This window comes from Capricornis sumatraensis, chromosome 8 (genome assembly GCF_032405125.1).
Source record: "Capricornis sumatraensis isolate serow.1 chromosome 8, serow.2, whole genome shotgun sequence".
NCBI classification, from domain to species: Eukaryota; Metazoa; Chordata; class Mammalia; order Artiodactyla; family Bovidae; genus Capricornis; species Capricornis sumatraensis.
This window is the reverse complement of record NC_091076.1, coordinates 90,702,853-90,724,512: the sequence shown is the minus strand read 5'-3', so window position 1 is coordinate 90,724,512 and position 21,660 is coordinate 90,702,853. Positions and strand designations below refer to the sequence as shown.

General features: G+C 45.7%; 1 protein-coding gene across 1 annotated transcript; it reads right to left on the bottom strand.

The window, feature by feature from the left end:
* Window positions 1-5,136: 5,136 nt before the first annotated feature.
* On the bottom strand, window positions 5,137-15,522 carry CDC6 (cell division cycle 6). The gene is made up of 12 exons (XM_068978826.1): window positions 15,464-15,522; window positions 14,327-14,517; window positions 13,264-13,545; window positions 12,940-13,139; window positions 12,512-12,687; window positions 12,045-12,151; window positions 10,925-11,064; window positions 9,741-9,841; window positions 8,500-8,564; window positions 6,148-6,350; window positions 5,569-5,709; window positions 5,137-5,257 (listed from the first exon to the last, which is right to left on the bottom strand). The coding sequence occupies exons 2-12, from the start codon at window positions 14,502-14,504 to the stop codon at window positions 5,168-5,170; spliced, it is 1,683 nt and encodes a 560-aa protein (XP_068834927.1). The 5' UTR covers window positions 14,505-14,517; window positions 15,464-15,522; the 3' UTR covers window positions 5,137-5,167.
* Between the last annotated feature and the right edge of the window lie 6,138 nt (window positions 15,523-21,660).

The window sequence follows — 21,660 nt, the reverse complement described above, 5'->3', positions numbered from 1 at the left end:
AAGGGCAGTATGATTTAGGTAGCAATTGGAAATTGGCATTTTTATATCCTTAGACTGAGCCCTGTGTGTCTGGGAGTGTGTTGGTTTGTGCAGATATACGTAGCCAGGTGAGAGGATAAGCCGGTGGGGCTGGGAGTCTTTGGGTTACATCCTTTGGCAGGAATGGCAACTGTCAGTGAAGGAAGGGGATGCAGAACCTCGGGGTCAACTCGGGCTCCCTACCTGGCCCTCAATTGGGTCCTGAAGCTTTACCAGAATGGGTATGTTAAAGGAGAGTATTTTCCCAGGTACTATTTAGGATAAATAGGGGGCAAGAGGGCCTCAGCATTAGATCAACTTCAAGGTTTTTGTTGTCTAGTCGCTCAGTCATGTCCGATTCTTGGTGACCGCAGGGACTGTAGCCCACCAGGCTCCTCTGTCCCTGGGCTTCTCCAGGCAAGAGCACTGAGGTGGGTTGCCATTTCCTTCTCCAGGGAACCTTCCTGACCCAGGGGTCAAATCCTGTATTTTGGCAGGTGGATTCTTTACCGCTGAGCCACCAGGGAAGCCCGCAACTTCAAGGTTACAGACCCAGTTTGGAATAGCCCAAATTCTCAAAGGGAGAACTCAGGGTTGGGGGGCAAGGTGGGCCAGGAAATGTGGAGGGAAGGCCAAAGAGGGCCTGGTAAACATTTTGCAAGCACCTCCAGCAGCAAAGCAGGGGAAACGTCACAGGGTGAAGGGTCAGGGGAAGTCAGGGACAGAGTCATGGAAGGGAGAGGGCACGGCCTCTTCCTAGAAGGGGGAGAGGGTGGCAGCAGTGCCTCCACCCCTGCGTCAGTCTGGCAGGAACTGGGGAGAGGAGCTGGATGGCAGGTTTGGAGGGCCCCAGGGTGGAGCCGGTGGGGTGAGCTCAGGTCAAGCCTTTCACCCTAATGTGCCTCAGTTCTCTCCCAGCTGTTAACCAGGGCTCTGGGTTCTTCCCAGGCAGTTAATGAGTGTTTACAGAAGAGCTTGGAGATCTTCAGATCTCAGCTGGGCCACCACTACAGTTATAAAGCTCAATAAGGGCTGAGTGTCAGTGGGGAGGGGAGGAGCAGGGGAAGAGGGAAACAGACGACTCTCTTACAACCTAAGGATAAAGCCACGCTCAGAGAGCAGAGCCAGCCTCAGCTGCCACAGGATATCCTTGTGCCCAGGGATGGAGGTCACGTACCCTCATCCTTCTTACCACCACCAAAGGCTGGCCCGCAGCTAAGTGTGGGCAGAACCCAGACTACAGCCGGTCTTCATTAACTCCAGCTCTTTTTCACCCCCCACTGTGAACCCACAGCTTCTACAGGCCCAGGCTGGAGGGGCTGCCCTAGCCCGACCTCGCTGCTGACTCTGGGGTAGGGGGCACCGTACTGTAGGCCAAGCTACCAGCTGAAAATAAGGTCGAAGCAAGACTCGCTTTTCCCACTGGGAGTGAGCAGAGAGGAAAGAAAGGAGTGTGGGGGTGAGAGGGTGGAGGTGGGGGAATTTAGGGCAAACAGCAGGCAGTGAAGTCAACTGGATCTAGGCCCAGAAACCCCCACACCCTGGGGCCAAGTCTTACTCTAGCTTTGCTTCCAGCCCGGTTTTGGCTGGGCCCCAAACTAGGGAAGGCCCTGGCTGCCCCTTTCTGCCTCCCTACCCCCACCCTTATTAAATACACATTTTATCTCTCAGCATCTTCATTATCTTAACTGAAGGAGACAAGCAGTGGATGGCGGCGGCAGAGAGCGTCAGGAGGGGGGGCGGGTGTGGGGAGCAGGCGCACCCTTGTTGTAAAGTGCTGATGAAGCTCTTTCAGGCAGTGTGGGAAACAGAGGCGGGATCAAAGGCAGCGAGGCTGATTCAGAACTCAATTAGAGCTTTTTAAAAAAGGAGCTGGCTCCCTCCTTTTGCCAGGCTTCAGACAGCCTTTACCCAGGCCCCTCGCACCCAATTAGCTTCTACTGGGGGCCTGGGGCCGGGGTTGAAAACCAAGGGGAGGCCAGAGGGCACAGCTTCTCCCCCTGCAGACCCACCCCTTCTAAGAAGGCGGAGACCTGCTGCTGTGTGTAACTTAAAAGGTCTCGGAGGGCACCTGATCTTTTCAGGAGGAACCTGAGATCACACCTTTTCCTCAAAAGTTAAAACAGGACACCAAAGTTGGGCTCCTCCCTAACCCCTTGCCAACTAGAGGCTGCGCAGCTTCTGGCCCATCTCTGGGGACACTAGGTAACAGCCAGAGAGACACCCCCTCCTCCCAGCGAGTAGGTGGGACTCTCTGCCTCAAAGCCAGGGGCTCCTGGGAGCAACATGGAAGTTGCCTCAAGCAAAATATCACATCAGAGGGAGCCACTGGAACACATCTGTGAGGCTGAGAAACACCGCACTGCCCACAGGATGGAGCGCCCCCTCTCCCTGCTCCACCTCCGTGCAAAAGCACCAGCCCGGCTGCCTCCAGATCAGAACTGTCCTCAAGATGGAGGGGAAGGCGGCATCTTACTCCATCATGGATCTGTTCACTCAACAACTGTTAATGGAATACGCCCCCGCCAAGTCTCAGGCACTGAACTAAGTACCGGGGACAGATACAAATGTTAAAAAAGCTCTCCACCTCGGTTCTCTGTTTTGGTCTCTCTCAGTAGTCAAGGTAACCTCTCCACAGATATTTTTAAAAAGCCCCAAGTTGTATCTCCTTCCTACTTCTCAGTTTTTATTGGTGTATCTTAAAAGGGCACAATGAGGGGGAAGAAGGAAAGAGCTCTGCCAACTTTGGATCTCTGGGCAGCTTGGACCTCACACCCTCTTGCCAGTCATCCAGCCACAGGCAGGTCTCCCCTGAGCCAGAATTGTCAGTTGCAGCTCCGGGGTTGAAACTCAAACCAGTTTTATTGTGTCTCTGTGCGTTCCATGGCAATACCCACCGACACTCTATGGAAGCTTCCTCTGCCTCTGTGAAGAAATAAATAAACCAGGAGACAGACACACACACCCCACCACCTTCGAGAAGAATGTAGGTCAGCATCTCTGCCACTACTCCATGTGAAACGGCCTATGCTCCTGGCAGAAACCAGTAACCACAAGCCCAGCCCAGCCCCCTAAAAATCCCACCGCCTTCCCAGAGCTCTCAGCTTCAGCGAGAGAAGGACTTTCTTCCTGCTGTCTGCTCCCAGGCTGTCTGCATTACATTTAAGACTCCACTGACAAACGTACATCAGCCTGTGCTCCCACAAGGGCAGCGGAAGCCAAGCAGGGACTCGAAGTCAGCTTCACGCATCGTTGACGGAACCAACCCTGTTCCAATTGCTGAAGTCTTAAGAGCAGCAATGACCTAGAAATTGACAGTGGGGGGAGAACCGAAGGGAAGTGAAACGAACTAACCAGTACACAGAAAACCCGATTTCCTAATACCAGGGGAAAGGGAGAGGAGGCAGAGGGGGGAAGAAATTTGGCCTCTTTGAATCTGCAAACGCAATCTTGGCTCAGCGCCATAGAGGATACACAGCAGCCCCAGTGTGAGTCAATCCATGTTCCCGACTCCAGCCCTACAGTTAAGAGGAAGGCGCCAAGCCTCAAACACAACAAGGTCGCTCCTCTTTGGGCAGGATCCTACTGTGGACACAGAACAGACAGCAGCTGCCCACAGTGTGGAAACAACCTGTAAAGCGGTCACGTCTCTTAAGGCTGCAGCATCCAATAAAACGTAATTTAAATCAACCCTCGCATCTGTTCTCAATCCCATTCAGTCTCTGCTTTCCATCAGCCTTCGGACAATCTCTGCAATTACGCTCGTTAACCCTTATAGCCCCGGACACTTTCCAAGCTGCTAGATATAGACCTGTGTTCTCCCCTCACAAATTGACCTCAGAGGAAACAAATGCTCTAGTGAATGAGTGTGAGACATTCAGACTCCCCTACACACACTAGCAGATAGTGTTCATTTCAGAGGGCTCTCTCTGTGTGCCCTCCTTCTATCCTGTACCACCTGCCGCAGCCCAGATCACATTGCAAGGATACAGTGGGCAGCATGAACGAAACAGTGGCCAACTGATCACTTATACACATATCAAGTTCTCAAACCCAAGCCATGTCAGGAAGGCGAGAGGCAGAACCCAGGGAGCAGCACAGACGTGGTCACTGGCCGTCAGACCATTCCTATCACACATGGTTTGCATTCCAAGCATATGCTTGAGTTATAAAAGTACAGCAGTCTCCCAGAGGAATCAAACTTCAGTTGCTTTTTCCCTTCCCTCAACTACCCCAGTCCCACACCTGCAAGCCTAAGGCAGTCAGTGTTATCATAGTGCCCTCTGGTGTCCCCATGACAAATTGCCATTTAATGCCACTGGAAGCCAAACCCAGAAAAGTGGGGACTTGAGTAACCATGTGGATTAATTTAACTAAGGGGACTGGAAAAATGAGGTTTCAATGACCATCCAAACCCAAACGAGGGCATCTTGAAACAAGTGGCTTCAGCTGAGGACCGTGGGACGGTTTGGGGAGGAATTTTCACATTGCCTTCTGAAAAGTTTGAGCTCTCTTGAAACGTGATAGCTGAAGAAAACAAAGACTACAACTTGAAAATAAATATATTCACAATCTGTAGTCACATTCTCCTGACCACCCCCACAACCTTGGGAGTGCCCAGGAAATTCAACAAGTCTTTAAAATGTCACAGTGTGGAAGCATCCGCAACATAACATGAACACAGTACACTCCAAAAAAAAAAAAGATATCCTTTGATCAAAGTGTCCTCCAAATCTCCACGTCAACTGGCTTATCTGTCTGGAGTCTCCTTTTTCGTTCTGCTTCCTCTGATCCAAAAGTTCTTAAAAATATACCAATGTTTGAGGAGACTAAGAAATCAATATATGAACTTTCGGCAGCATCCATCTGTATACCTGTAAGCATGTTGGTTAGGGGCACACTCAGGGTAGAGGCGGTGAGCGTAATTAAAAAGGGTCTACTTGGTAGTTTGTAATGCATAAATATAATAAAACTCGAAGATATAATTCTGTGCTAATAGTCATGAATCTGTAGATTATTTTTTATCAGTTTTAAGTAAAAAAAGGTCATCTGCTTTCAGACCTGAGTGTATAAAGTACTAAAATGAAGACTCCATTGGTCTCTAAATGCCAGCTGGATACTTTCTGGTGGGGTATTAGTAGAAAAGAATTTAAGGCAATCCAGTAGCTAAGATATTTCCAACTAAAGCTTTGTCTTTCAGAGCATGCTCTATTTCCTTCTCTTCAATCTTCAGAGACACCTGCAAGGAAGAGAAAAGGACTTTTTGTGGTGGAGAACTCACAAAAGCCAAGTTTTTATTACAGAAACCTTTACTATGTTAAACTTTTCTCACAAGAGTCAAGCAAGTTAAACACTGCTTTTCCAATAACATGGGGGGAAAAAGAATCTGATTCATACTATAGCCCTATCTTCACACACCTTAAATCCTACCTAACAAAAAAAAAGTGTTGATCTAACTGTGATCATTTTTAAATCTTTACTTTAGCAAAATATAAGCTCTTCAAAGCAGGACAACTAAAAGCAATGTCACAGAGAAGCAGTTCGTTGTACCTTTGTGAAGCGGGTTTCCTTGTTTTTCTTTAATCCGAAGATGCCTCTGGCCTCCAAGAGGCCTGAAAGTGACAAACACTCTGACTGGGCCACAGCTGCCACCTGCTGTTTGCGACAGACGTTACTATAGGCTTCGTGTAACTGGAAGGAAACAAGGGAAATCAAATGTCGTTTAAAAGTCCTATCTCTTCTAACTTTGTAATCTTTTAAAATAAAGTAAATCTGGGTTTGCAAAAGAGTTATCGGAATACCCCAATGCTCTCCATTTTCAATAAAATCCTTGAAAATGCTTTCTGGAGGTACCGCCAAAAACCTACAGTGTGATGCAAGGAGGGGGCTTTATTGTGTTTCATAGGGAGAGGCAGAAATAACGGGGAGAAGATTAATGGTAAAGTCTCAACCACAGCCCGAGGGAAATAAAAGTCAGCTGCCTTTTACATACCAGTACTTATTCTCACCGTTAAAATCCATTTTTAATTCACATCAGCTGCAGCAACATAGGCCTTTAGGAAATTATCTGCTCTGCAAAGCAGATTCTCCTCTCCACCCCAGCTCCATCTGCTGAGATTCCTGACTAACCTTCCCCAGGGTGACCTCTTTGATTTTCAACCGCCTGGTCAAGAGCAGCAAAGAGCAGACCAAGATCTTCTGCTGGAGGGGGAAGGAATCTTGTGCTCCTTCTCGGCTCAAAGTCATTCTGTTTCCATCAACTTCCGAGATGACTTGTGATACGTGAATAACACCAACCCGCTTGGGAACCAGTGACTCAGAGAGTGATTTACCTATCAAGTAAATAAATCAGGATTAATTCGATTTTTAAAATATTGTATTTTTACAGTTAAATATGAATCGAGACAGATGATACTAAGTTTTGGTGGAAGGAGAGGTTCCAGTTCTGTAACGAGAAGTCAAAGGATGAGACACAGTGCGACTTCAGGAAGATGCCAAAATGTGACATGAGTCGGAAAGTAAGGTTATCATCTTTCTGGGCAGAACGGTGAGCTGTTTTATCCTGTATAATGCAATTTACTGTCAAAAAGATGAAGTCTACCTCATGAAAGAATAAGGACCAGACAGAGAACTAATGTAAGGTTCCTAATATCTCAAAGGCAAAGAAGGACAGAACCTTGAATCAAAGATGACTGGGCCTGGTCATTGTTAAAGGCTGGAAAAATTACCTAATATTTCAAATCAAGTGAGTGGCTAAACGTGGACAGTCCTAAGTCCTCTTGATAGCCTCCCCAAATTACCTTCGAGGTTTGGTTCATTTGCCCAAGCCAATCTCCAGGAGAGCAACACTTGAGAAAATGTCATCGGATATTTCAGCAGATAGCACCATCTCAGAGGGCGGAGGTTGGGAAACTGCCAAGGAGCCACAGAGGACTGTGGCCTCATTGTCTGGATGCAGGAATGGCAAGACGGAGGAGGATTTGCTCTGTAACAAACTTTGTCTCATGTTACTTCCTGAGACCAAGTCAGCTATCCCACAGGAGTTTGCTTCGATTGTCATTGTTCAGCCGCTAAGTCGTGTACGACTCTTTGCAACCCCAGGGACTGAAGCACGCCAGGCTTCCCTGTCCTTCACTGCTTCAATTCCATGATCACAGACGGGATGCTACCGAGCACTAAGCATACTGGAGAAACTGGAGTTCAGTGGTCAAGAGGCAGAATCTCACAAAGCTGAGAACAATTCAGGTCTAGTCTTACTCCCTATCCAATGGCTGAGTCTCTTCATAACAGTTCCAAGAAGAGGTCACCTACCCAGCTTGTGTCTGAGTCTCTTCAATACTGGGACACCCCCACTGTGTCAAAAGACCAGTTTGTGCTCTTTACTGGGAAGTGCCTTCTTTTTTCTTTTTTTGGCTGCACCACGACGCATGTGGGGTTTTAGTTCCCCAACCGAGGATCAAACCCACACCGCCTACACTGGAAGTGCGGAGTCTTAACCACCTCCCTGGACCCACCAGGGAAGTCCAGGAAAGTGTCTTCTTATATTTAGTTAAAGTCAGTCTCCCTGTAGCTTTCTAAAGCCATTAAAGCTAACCACATCTACCAAAGGTTAAAAGACAGGAATTAGATTAGTTTAATAATTTATGATAAGTCACAAATTCTTTTAGTTCTGTGTGTGTGAGCGGTGCTCACCAGGTCCACTGACAAGCCTAAATGTTACTGGTAGGGGAAAAAAGGAATGATGTAAAAAGTTGAAGAGAAACCAGTATCTAGTCTGTGCATTGGCAGATATTACCTACTATCAGTCAAAGCACTGTTTGGCTACTTCTGAAATATTTTTATTAATCTTCTTTCAACAAGTTGATGATAAGGAAGAAACAATCAAATCAGACTGTTCTGTTTCTAAAGATTAACATTGGATATTAACCACAAGATATGCAGTTCACGGCCATTTTACATCCTCTATAGCTAAGAGGACAAGGCTGAGGGAAAGGAAAACTAATTTTGTCGTTTTTGTGAAAGCTTGCAGTTTACTGTAGCAATGCTATCTTTGTATCGCCACCCTCTGAGGCTTGTTGAAAGTCTAGCGATATCCCAAGTGGAACTAATTCTTTCCCTGTCTGACTCTTATTTCCTAGGCTTTGCTTTCACCTGTATCAAGACCTAAAGTGCACTCGATATAAGTACCCAGAGAGACGCTGATCCAATCTTAGTGTCTAGTTTTCATTCCTAGGACTTGGAAAGAAAACCGACTGTCCCAACGATTCATGTAACACCCTGGAGAACCCATTTCCAGTAATGCGTGGATTACAGCACTGGCAGGCAAGACTGAAATAAAGTAGATGTAACTGATGAAAAACACAGACACCCATACACAAACGGACAACAGGATTTAACTATGCTCATCTCATCTTTTTATTTCTTTCAGAAAAGTAAAGCTTCTAATTATAAAGGAAAAGGAAACAGAGATAAACTACTCACATTCAGAGAGTGGTTTGAGGATAGTCTGACTTTTGACATCTGACTCTACGATTTCAATGGCCCTCCTGTAAAAAAAAAAAAAAGTATTTCTAGAGTTAATTTAGGCTGAGCCAAACCAAACACCACACCAAACCACCAAGCCCCAAAACAGGCACATTAACACAAAGCAACATGTTTTATAATTTTAAAACCCAAGAAAATTGGATTATGCCTCAACTCCAGGGGACTTAATTGCCTCGAAATAAATCATGGACCAGGGAACCTGAGAAACTTCAACACTACTCGATTTCCTCTTACAGAGGCTGAGTAAGTCATCATACATTGAGCCAATGATAATATTTTGGACAAGGAAAACATGTCATGGATAGAAGAGAGGACATGCAGTGTGGGTGACTGACTAAAGAGAGACAGCACCACCCATACACTCCAGCCCTAAAAGAGGAGCCCGCAGTTATCTATACATAGGCTATGTGTAGGCTAAAACCACACCGGCCTACATGACTCTTGCTCATAGCTGCAGTCTTTATCCAAGTAGCTTGCTGACTAGGAGGAACTTTCAAATCCAGGATCACACCATCTAGCAAGAGGAAGAGCTTACTCTCCCACTGCTCTCTCCAAAGTACTTTGCCCACAGGAAGCCATGCACCAGACCTGGATCTTCTGCATGGCAGTAGGGGGAGGTTGGACCAGCGGGCCAACACAGCAAGTGTCATTTTAATGGACCCAGTGTCCTACTGGGAAAGAAGAAATTTCATCAGTCAGCACAGAGGCTTTCCCCAGCAGGAGGGGCTGGGGGATGGGAAGGGGGAGAGAGAGAGGTCTGGAACACAACTATGGGGGACCACCAGCTGGAGGAAGGGGTGCTCACAAAAGCAAAGGAAGGGCAAAAAAAGTCTCAAGGCAAGGATGGTTCAGGTCCATAAATAAACCTGCTTGAGACCAGCTAATGGAAAAGTAAACTGGAGTCTTTTTTAATACAAATGTAATTAACCAATCTATAATCACCACAGGGAGTGCCAGCAACATCTCATTTGTTTCTCCCTCTGTAGGTAATGGACTGATAATGTTTCAGACATTAGCACGGTGGAAATGCAGAGCTCCCCACTGAGAAACAAGTCCTCCTTTCTGAACGTAAAAAGTGGCAGAATGGAGCCTCTTAAGCCACATTCATTTGAGTTACACGAGACAATTAACAGCATTTCTTCTTTTTAATAAAAGCAGCCACCAGTGCCATAACTCACCTGCAAATATCAAGCGCTTTGCGAACATCTCCCGAAACAGCAGAGACTTTGCGGGCGCAGAACTGAATGGCAGCATTGTCTAGGACCTGGTCATTAAATGCCTTTGGACAAGACATAGAAGTTTACAGTTGAAAGTACACAGCTCCTCTTCTGCAGTTTTGGTCTCAGACATGAGTACTTTCACGCTTAATTCTAAACTTGATTGACCAAACTGTAGAGTCTAAGAGATGCCTTTTCTGCTTAGGAATGGGAATTTCATACATTGAAGCATTTTGTAGGAATGTGGTAGAGGTTCACAAAGGGGAAAAAAGCAACTGAAACGTAAATTACCAAAACTACACTATACTAAAATCTACTTGGTCGTTTACAAGAGAAAGTGCTTTCTTGGTCCTATTTTTTTAAAAAATTTTTTGGCCAGACCATGAGACATATGGGATCTTAGTTCCCTGACCAGGGATACAAGCTGTGCCCCCCAGCACTGGAAGTGCAAAGTCTTAGCCACTGGACCGCCAGGAAGGTCCCAGGTCCTATTTTTTTTTTTTCTATTTCTTTTTGGCTGCGCTGGGTCTTCATTGCTGCGTGGGCTGTTCCGTGGTTGTGGCAAGCAGGAGCTACTCTCTAGTTGTGGTGCACGGGCTTCTCATTGAGGTGGCTTCTCCTGTTGTGAAGCACAGACTCTAGTAGTTGCGGTTGCCAGGCTCAATTGCGCCAAGGCTTGTGGGATCCTCCCGGATCAGGGATGGAACCCGTGTCTCCTGCACTGGCAGGCAGATTACCACTGAGCCACCAGGGAAGCCCCCTCAGGTCCTATTTTAAGACTGTTGCGTGTGTGTTAGTCGCTCAGTCATGTCCGACTGTTTGCGACCCCATAGACTACAGCCTGCCGGGCTCCTCTGTCCATGAAATTCTCCAGGCAAGAATACTGGAGTGGGTTGCCATTTCCTGCTCCATGAGACTATTATAGAAGCATTTGAGTGACTCCTCTATTATGTTTATTCCAATACTGAAGCACCCAATAAATGGAGCCATGGGTGGAAATTCACACAAAAATGTTCTCACTATGGCCCACAGGAATGCCTTGTTTAGCAATGGAGTCAAAGCAAAATATTTTAGAACCATTGTTAGGTTTCCCTTTCACAGGCGATACAAGGAACAGACACTTTGGTACAGTGCTTGGCACTCACCTGATTCAGTCGATCCTGCAAGATGGTGGCTATCTGATTTTTGGTATAAGGTGGGAAGTTCAACAGCTGTGGCTTGCATTTTTCTCTAGCTTGAAGCCTCGGCAGAATTCTGTCCGTGAGATCCAGAGTATTAGCAATACCTGAGGAGGAGATATGTAACACTTATCATCAGTGGTCAAATCATCCTAAAAAGAAAAATAAACCTTCTGAAAGCTGAATAAAATTTCTAGTCATAATCCAGCATTCCAACTGTTGCTTCCCACTTGTCCCCAACTCTCAATACTCATTAGGTAAGATGTACACAATCATCGAAGAATATTTTTTATTTAAGTGTTCTTTATTTCTTGGCTGTGCTGGGCCTTCGTTGCGGCATGTGGAAAGAATGCTCTATTCAAATTAGGTTTTAAATTTTGACTAATAGCAGGACCAGACACTCCCAAAATTGACTGTTGCTGAAATGCAGTATTATGTCATTTCTATTCAGAGTTAACAAAACTGATTTGATTTGTGAAAGTCGTTCAGTTGTGTGTCCGACTCTTTGCAACCCCATGGACTATACGGTCCATGGAATTCTCCAGGCCAGAACACTGGAGTGGGTAGCCATTCCCTTTTCCAGGGGATCTTCCCAACCCAGGGATTGAACCCAGATCTCCTGCATTGCAGGCAGATTCTTTACCAGCTGAGCTACAAGGGAAGCCCTGATCTGATTAAGTTCCCTATTATTTTATAATAACTTTCCTTAAAAAAAAAATTCTTTTATTTATTTTTATTCTTTTTTGACTGAGCTGCACAGTATGTGGGATCTCAGTTCCCTGACCAACTCATGCCCCCTACCGTGGAAGTGTGGAACCACTGGACCACCAGGGACGTCCCTACAGTAACCTTATTATGGTAAGAAAGCAGAAAGCTGGTGTAAGATAAAGTAATAGGTGATAATTCCCTGGCAGTCCAGTGGTTAGGACTACTCACTTTCATAGCCAAGGTTCAACCCCTGGTTGGGGAACTAAGATCCCACAAGCTATGTACACGGTGAAAAAACAACAACAAAACTCATAAGCCGAAGAGATCTAAAAAAGAAGTCTTTAGAACCACCACGTAACATGAACAACAAAGCACTAACCAATCAGCACCAACCGAGAATTGCTTAGCCACGGCCATTCAAACAGCGTGTACAGGACATCCTGCCCTCTGCTGTCCAGCTGATCCATCTCGTCCAACACCAACACACTACAAAGAAAGAAACAATGAGGATCCACGTTCACCTTCTTAACTCTCCAATCTGTTTGATGTGGGCTGACTCTAGGTCACATTCCTGCAGCTCAAACCAGTTTGAAGGTAGTCATCTACCCCATTTGGTAACATACAGCAATGAGCTTAAAAACATTTTCCCCCAGTTTGAAATTAGAAGGTTTTTCTTTTTTCTTTTCTTCTTTCCCTTTAAGCTTATGTAACTACCTCTCAGAGAGAAAATATAGGATATGTTCTTTTTATGAGTAAACTGATAAATTCAAGAGACGAGACTGTGAGTTTGTGGGCAACAAATCTTGCAGACTTTCACAAAGCAACATGCAGCAGAGCAACGCTTACATCATGGGGCCCTTCTCTGCAGTCATATGGTTTTCCAGTTTCCTCATCATGTCCTTCCCAGCTGGCCTGGATACTTCTTCCTGACAAATCTCCTGAGCAATGGCTGGGAATACAGCCTGGGCACTCCTCAAGGACATGCAATTCAGCACGATAGTTTTAAAGCCTTTTAGTTCCTTCTAGAAAAATTGCAAACAGGCAAGTTAGTTTGGCCTCAGATAAACTTATGATGGAATGTGATGTGTCTTTGAGGGGTTAACAGCATATAAGAAAATAAGCTCCACTTTCATTTGGAAAGATTTTGACAATGAAATTTAAAATGTCTTATTTGGGGGAAAACTGCAATCCCTGAAGTACTTCCACTTTTTCTTAACCCTTAATAACCAGATGTCATTTTAGCAAGAGCATCATAATTCAGACTCTCAACGTACCTTGAGGTCTTGCAGAATTCGGCTTAAGCAGGCAGTTTTTCCAGTTCCAGGAGCACCAGAAAGATAAAGACTTCCAGCTTTTTTCCCACAGATGTGCTCCCTTAGGAAATTCCTGATGACATCCATCTCCTTTTCCCTGGCAGGCAGCTGATCCGGGACAGCTGTAGTCAGGACCTGTTTCGCTTGCTGGTAGCAAGTGCCTGTGCCAGACATGAAAGGACAATTAGACACAACAGAGGGTACCGAGAAGACCCACCGCCTTTCACTTGGAATCACCAGCCTTGGTTACGAGGCTGCACTAACAGCTGCCATGAAAGAACCAACCCTCTTGCTTGAACAGTCTCAGACGTGCAGATTCTTTCTCCGGCGGACACCTCTGCTCAGGATCGGTTGTGATGTCCTGACCTTTCGGAACTGAGGAATGTATTTTGTTTTGGTGAACTCTGGTGCGTTCTCTTTTGCTAGGAGACTTAGTTGTCAGCTGATTGTCAAATACCAATCTGCGTCCCTTTGATGTCTGTGAGCGAGGGGGACCATTCTCTTTCTTGCCTTGCTTTGGTGGAGAACAGGGAGATAAACGGGGAGTGTTGCACAGGTTGTCATCACCTGAAACGTATTAAAATCAGAATGGGTCACTTATAGCAGTGGACAGTAAAAGGATTTGGAAAGATCTCTGCATCCGCCCCTCAAAAGGGGGATGAATTTCTACCAGGGTCAGAATCACCAAGATAAAATGCCTCTCAGCCAGAAGCAAACATCGGCCACCAGATGGCACCACTGAGTCTTACTAGTTGGTGGAAGTTTTAATGGGAGGGAATTCTAGGATTGCTCTAAAACAGGGCTTTCCAACCTAGGCATCATTGATATCTTGGACCAAATAATTTTTCATTGTGGGGGACTGTCCTGTGCACTGTATCATAGTGAGCAGCACCCACTGTCAGTGACATCCCCTCAGTTATGACAACTAAAAATGTCTCCAGATACTACCAAATCACCCCTCATTAAAAATAGATGCGCTAAAACAAGGGAAAAAAGAAAACTTAAAGAAACAAGAAAGGATTATCAACCACAAGAATTGTCACCTGTTTCTCATAATTTCACAACCACTGAGGCAAGTTTCAAAATACTATATAACAAACAGTGACACTGACAGAATCAAGTTCAGTATTAAGGAACTGAAGATCAGCCCTATGAAGTAGTTCAGAAAGTGATTTCAAAAGTAGCTTAACTCTGAAGTTCAGTAAGCAGTTAGCAACCATTCTGAAAATAACCAAAGGGAATAGAATCGTCTTAATTGTACTTAGAAAGCTGTTTCAAAGTCGTCTTATTATTAAGAAAGAGGTTGAGAGCTACCGGTTAAAAAGTACTCAAACAATGGCTATCTTACCCAGACGTTTTCTGGGGCTAAGAGGCAGAATTTTTGCACAAGAAGAACGCAGGATAGCCTGGGCATTTGTCAATTCTAGTTTGGTGTCACTGGAGCTTTTAGCTTTGTCCACTGTCCGAGACGGTTTCTTTTTTGGAAAACTGATTGTAGCCTGTGACTGGGAACGGGTTTGAGGCATGATGGCAGCACAGCTGGGTACAAAAAAAGGAACGGGACATCCGGTCAATATGTAAAAGTGAAGGAAAAATAATTAACATGGAACTTAAACCAATGATCAACATTCATTTCATAATCAGATTATGTTATGACAATATTTTAGCATTTAATTCTGGTTCATATCCAAATCTATGCAACAAGAAATACCTTGTCTACCTGCTACACATAACAGGCTGTCATAAGTATTTTAGGTATTTACTAAGCTTCCCTTGTGGCTCAGCTGGTAAAGAATCCACCTGCAATGCGGGAGACCTGCATTTGATCCCTGGGTTGGGAAGATGGAGAAGGGAAAGGCTACCCACTCCAATATTCTGGTCTGGAGAATTCCATGGACTGTATAGTCCATGGGGTCGCAAAAAGTCGGACACGACTGAGCGACTTTTACTTTCATTTAAGTTTTAGAACCATTTTAGAGGTAGGTACTATTATCCTTTTCCTACTGATAAGAAAACTGAGAGGCAGCGAGACCCAACATCATAGCAAAGTAAGATATAAGACCAGGTGTTCTGGCTCCAGAACCCAAATTTTTAACCACTCAAGCCATGCAATAAGAAGTTGATCTTAATTGGCGCCTATAGCACTTCTAATTCTCTAGCTCCAGGCCCGGAGTAGATCATTATCACCATTTAAGCGCAGCAGCCTCCATGCTTACAGGCTTCCCCAAGCCCTCAGTCCCTACTCCGTCCAACCTCGGCCCCACATAATCCCAGATGTTCGGGGAACATCGCCCTCATATCGCACTCAGCACAACTGTCAGACCATTCCAAGGGTGCATTCCTCGCTACCGGACCCCGACCTCATCACCTTCCGGCAATCTGAGCTCTCCTCCCGCGGTCCTTGCCCCAGGCTCTCACAAACTCCGCCGCCCCCAAGGAGAGGACCCGGGCCTCCTCTCCTTTCCACCATACAGGGCTCCGTCACCTCAGTGCCGGCTCTTCCTCACGTCTCCAGCAGACAACTTTAGGGACTGTCCACGACAAGCTGCTGGATAAACCCCACACAGACAGCAGCAAAGCCCAGCCACGCTCGCGCCAAATCTGCACAGCCGCAGCTTTCCCGCCTCCCGCCAAAGCCCGGCCACGCTTCTGATTGGGTGTCGCCAGAGCGCAGCGCGCGCCTTGGAGGCAGGCCCCTCCTTCACAGCCAATCAAGCTGGAGGGTACGCAACCAATAAGAGAGGCCCAGGTCTTAGCGCCACCATGAGGCCACGTCCACAAGTCCTTTTACATCCGGGGCCTCTGCGGAAAGACCCGCGGTTGCGCCGAAGCCGAGTGAGTCCGGCTGGCCCCGCCGCAAAGCCCGGCGGGACATGTAGTCTTTGCAGCTCGCGACTGTATTCCCACGCCCTTTTTTGGTTCTCGTGCCCTTTCTCAGTGTTGCACGTACCCATTTTTATTATCCTAATGGGCTAGACCCTGATGCTGGGAGGGATTGGGGGCAGGAGGAGAAGGGGACGACAGAGGATGAGATGGTTGGATGGCATCACCGACTCGGTGGACATGAGTTTGGGTGAACTCCGGGAGTTGGTGAGGGACAGGGAGGCCTGGCGTGCTGCAATTCATGGGGTCGCAAACAGTCGGCCACGACTGAGCGACTGAACTGAACTGAACTGAACGGGCTAGATTTTCAGAGAGCTACTACATAATCATTTAATCAGTTCAGTCTCTCAGTCGTGTTCGACTCTGCAACCGCGTGGACTGCTGCACTCCAGGCTTCCTTGTCCATCACCAGCCCCTGGAGTTTGCTCAAACTCATGTCCATTGAGTAGGTGATGCCATCCAACCATCTGATCCTCTGTCATCCCCTTCTCCTCCTGCCTTCAATCTTTCCCAGCATTAGGGTCTTTTCCAATGAATCTGTTCGCATCCGGTGGCCAAAGTATTGGACCTTCAGCTTCAGCATCAATCCTTCCAGTGAATATTCAGGATTGATTTAAGATTGACAGGTTTGATCTAACTGCAGTCCAAAGGGACTCTCAAGAGTCTTCTCCAACACCACAGTTCAAAAGCATCAATTCTTCAGCACTCAGCTTTCTTTACGGGCCAACTCTCACATCCATACATGACTACTGGAAAAACCATAGCTTTGACTAGATGGACCTTTGTCGGCAAAGTAATGGCTCAATGCCTACCATTATTTAGGCAATTCTGGGTGCCAGGTTTGATGCCAAGTGCTTTACTAATGCTCAACACTGCAAGGCACAAAGCAAATCCGCTGAGGGTTAGAGGTCACAAAATTTTTGGTGGCCTTGAGGGCCTAGGATCATTATTTGGTACCAAAGTCAGTTTCTTTGTAAAGTTCTGCATAAATAACACTGCACTTCATCACATTAGCCCCCTTATTTGTGTTTCAAAGATGAGAAATAGGGCCAGGCCTTTGCTTTTATTTTGTTACAGATAAGAATATGATATTCTGTGTACCTTCCCATTACTAGTCCCATTGATCCACACAATGTGGGGAGTGGAGAGAATTATGGCCCCTTAATTTAAAAATATTTTTTAATGGCTAAATACAAGGGTTTCAGGACCAGAGAAGACCTCTATAGAAGAGGCAAGCTGAGCTTTTAATGAAAAAATATAAATTAGAACAGTAATTTACAGACCAGCTTCCAAAGCTAATAACCCAGTTAAGCCTCAGGCGCCATTAAAAACCAAAACCCATATTCTAGGTGATGGTAAGCATTTATCTCTCATCCTTCTATATCAAATGAAATAGAGCAATAAAAGCAAGTAATAGGAAAACAACAATATTACAATCAAGTTAGTTGTAGTTGATTTATATAGGGTATAAAAGCCAATACTTATGTGTATGTCAGGCTTTGAGCTCTGGTATTTTACCTATATCACCCTATTAATTCTCATAGGAACCCCATGAAGTTGTAATTATTTCCATTTCACTAATAAGGAGACAGAAATAGAGAGGTTGAGGAGATGTGCCCAAGATCACACAACTAGTGAGTAGAAGAATTGGAATTCGAACCCAGGAAGTCTGAAAGGAGATCAAACTCCTAACCACTTAAAACATCCAAGGAGTAATAGACAGAAAGTCAAAGTTGCTCAGTCATGGCCAACTCTTTGAGACCTCATGGAATTCTCCAGCCAAGAATACTGAAGTGGGTAGACATTCTCTTCCCCAGGGACTCTTCCCCACCAAGGAATTGAACTCAGGTCTCCCACATTGCGGGCGGATTCTTTACCAGCTGAGCCACCAGGGAACCCAATAGACAGATGCAGGTCCTATAGCAGAGAGAGGGCAAGGGAACACATTTGAGCAAGGCTTTCTAGTAGATGAACACTGTAAGAATGAAGGGTATAGGCTGCCACAAATGGAGAAAGTGTTACCATAGAATTGAGGCTTTTTTACCAGCTGGTATTTCTGATCTCTTCATAGGGCAATAGAACCTAGGAAGCAACTTCCATTCTTGATATTTATTTCTATAACGTGGGCACCTAAAAATTGTCCTTCATAACCAACGGTAACAAGTGCCCAGCGAGCTTTTAAGGGATGGTGGTGAACAACCTACCTATCTTAATTACAGAGGGAGCAGAAGAAGCCATGAGTACTTAATGTGGATACTGGAGCCTATGGAAGCATCCACCAGGAAATAGAGCACTGGTCCAATGCCAGGGTCCAGCCCCGGTGGATCCAGGGAATTCAAAGGGTGGACAGAGTCGGCGAGGAAAAAACATTTATTTATTAATATAAGATTAGATTAGGGAGAAATAGTGTAGTAGGAAAATTAAGTGGAGAAAGAAGCTGAATAACTTGGTTTACGTGGGAACCCAATAAAGTTCCAGACAAGGAGCTTGCACTATCTACGTTAGGCCACCAGTGTCCTCTTGAATATCGGGGGGTGCCCCACCTTGGGCTCCCCCTCGCGTGGATCTTAAAAGCCGGGACAAGTAAGTAGACATGGTGAGCCTCCACGCCCCAGATGGGAATTCAGCCAGAAATTAGAGAGGAGACACGGGGGAAACCAGTCCAGCGACTGTCCTGTCCTCTATTGTTCAGAAGGCCTTTTATACTTTTTGATAATACACGGAGATCAATGGATAACACAAAGTTATGCAGCGTTAGCAGCCCAGCTTCTTATCAAAACCAGGCTTTTCTCTCTGCATACCTAGTTGTATACACAAATCTTAGGTAATTTACATCATCTTCCAGCCAAAAGGGCCAATTAACATTTTACAGCCTTTTTTCTGATAAGGGTTTGTCAACCAGAAGACTTATTTGTGTTGATCTTCCCAAAGTCTGGTGCCACTCTCAGAAAGCGCTAAATAAAGTTACATTCTTACATAGCAAAGATACAGCAACTTATAACAAGTAAAAGGAGTACAGTGATTTATAACAAAAGAAATTAACTCAAAAGTCTGGTGTTGCTAACATCAAAACTACTATATATCTTTTTCCATATCCCATTTACATTAACATCCTCCCAGGTGCCTACAAGATAAAAGAATATGGAGGCCTGGCAGCAGTCATTGAGTCAACAGTGAAAACCCTCTGCCAATATGATTTTTAACTCTTTAGAAAAGGCTCTGTATCTTTAAGATGCTTTAAGCTTTGTGCCTCTCACGGTTGGGGGGCTGTAAGCAATTCACAAGCTGTAAGAGGTCTGGGGAACCTGTTAGGCAAGCTAGAGAGCTATCAGAGGGGGTTTAACTGAAACATCCCTTTCACATGCAGAAGACTAAAGCCCTGATTTGACTTTTTTCAGAGAATATCAGAAGAGCAGAGTACAAAAGCCGGCAGATTTTTTGGTTTTGGGGGTACATGCTCAGGAAATTCCAGGGGGAACCCCTGAAGCCTAATCATGTCCTTGCGTTTTGTCAGGCTTCCTTCCTCATGACCTGTCATGGGCGGGATTCCTCACGCTGGCTCCCGGCAGTCCAAGAAAAGCCTACAAGAGTTAGGGACTACTGGGGAAGCAGGCAGAGAACTGCAGAATGTCCAGGTTGAGAGGTCTCTGAAAGGATACCTACCTGGAGCTTTCTCTTTCCAGTACTCCAGTAGTTACGATGAGATACCATCATGTTTCTTGCTTCTGTGCCTCTTCTGTGCTGTTTCCTATGTCTGGAATGCTGCTCACCGTCCTTCCCTGGCTAATTACCATAAAGACTCTTAGTATACCTCATAGGTTTCTCCTGGTGGCTGTTCTGCTCTCCTGCTAGACTGTGAGCTCCTTGGAGGCAAAGACCATGTCCTATTCATCTTCATACTGTCAGTGTCTGGCACAGAGCTAAAATATGCAATCAGTGCTTGCTGAATGAATGGAAAAGACATTCCTGCCAAGCGGCTATCCATCTTTTGTGTGAACATTTTTTGTGGTCAGACAGCATACAGTCCTTTGAGTCTCACATCCGTCTCAACCTAGGAGTGGAGAATGAATTATGTGTAAAATGATCCAGACTGGGCTCCAGTGATGTCAGAGACAAAGCATCTCTCCATCGTTATCCTCCAGGGTGATGAGGACCCTGAGGTTGACACTTTAGTCCTTTTAACTCTGTCTGCAGAGTAATGGGGAGTCAGAGACAGGCAGCTTCCTTACAGTAACTTGCAGTTTGTGGCTGGGCTGGGTCAGGAAACACTGAAGTGACACTTTCGCTGTAAGCAGGTATGCCTCGGTAATAGTTAAAAGTGGGACAGACTAGTGTCCTTATCACCTGCTAATTCACACACAGTATCATGGGGGAAGGAATGAAATCACACAGGAAGAACCTGTCTGGCATCCTTTTGTGAGTCTGTGCGCATGTCTTTGTGTGCACTGGTGGGTGTGACTAGCAATATCATCCCAAAAGGACAGAGAGAGCTGACAGGAAGTTAGTAGTTAAGGGTCACTTAGGCAAGCTCCATTTGAGAGCTATTCAAAGGCACAGGAGGAACAATTACATCAATAAATAGGTAGTTTATTAATCATATTAATAACAACGATGAATCAAAGAATCAAGAATTCGGCCTATCTGGCAAATATGGATGAAAATGAAAGGAGGCCCTTTCCCCCACCTCACTCCCTCCCCCAAAGGTTTTTATATCAAAACTATGCGAGTGACTCATCCACACACCCGTTATGAATCAGTCCAGGAAATAATTCCAAGACCTCTGCTAGTGATGAAAGTACAGGTTAAGCTCATTAAATCCATGGTGATTATGTCAGCTGACCACAGTAAGCAGAGACTGTCTGGTTCAATTTCGACACCTAAAGTCAAAGTTCAAGGAAGTCAGCTAAGATTTCAACTTAAAAAGGAGTGAAGGAGAAAAGCCAACATCCACATAAAAAAACCAACACACACAGTCCGTGTTCTGCCCTCACCTTTCCTTCACACCTCACTGTGAGAATCCACCATGCGTACAGGCGGAGAGAACCATCAGGGACAGAGAGACAAGGCCTGGGGCATCTCCTTGGGCTCCCTGAAACCATGGGCCAAGGAGAGTTAGTGGCAAATACAAATAATGACCAACTCTCAGGATCACCCGGTCAGCTTGGCGAAGTGGAACTGAGTTTCCAAACACAGTAGGAGAGCAGGAGGGAAAATTCTCAGGAAGCTGCAGGTGCTTATGTCCAAGTGAGTGTTTCTACTGTCTCAAGGGGACCTGGAGTCAAACGACACCCCTGAGACAGCAGACTTCTTCCCACTCTCTGCCACCACTTGCGGCAGTATCCCAGACAAGAGTACACAGTTTTCAGGTTTTTGTGCTTGTTTTTTAGCAAGGTTTAATTAAACTGCACGACATCCAGAAGAAAGAAATGTACCAAAGAATCCAACCTGAGACCAGATTACACATTTGGGGCGGGGGGATGGGGGGGGCATCAATGCTAAGTGGGGGAGGGAGTACTTTAATCAGAAACAACGCCAAAATAAATCATACAATAAATTATTTTTTAAAGAGAGAGAAACTGATCGACATGCCAAGATGGACACACACATACACACACACGCTGTTCACACAAATCACTCTAGTCTTGCATTCAGTGTTGATGAGGGCTCCCGTGCTGGTCACCATGGGAAAAGACAAAGGCTAGACATGAGAAGAGAAGGCTCAGCCCCTCTGCCACCAGCGGAATGAGGTTCAAGACAGTTAAGAGAGGGAACCCACTCACTTGTCAGAAACAAGAGTAG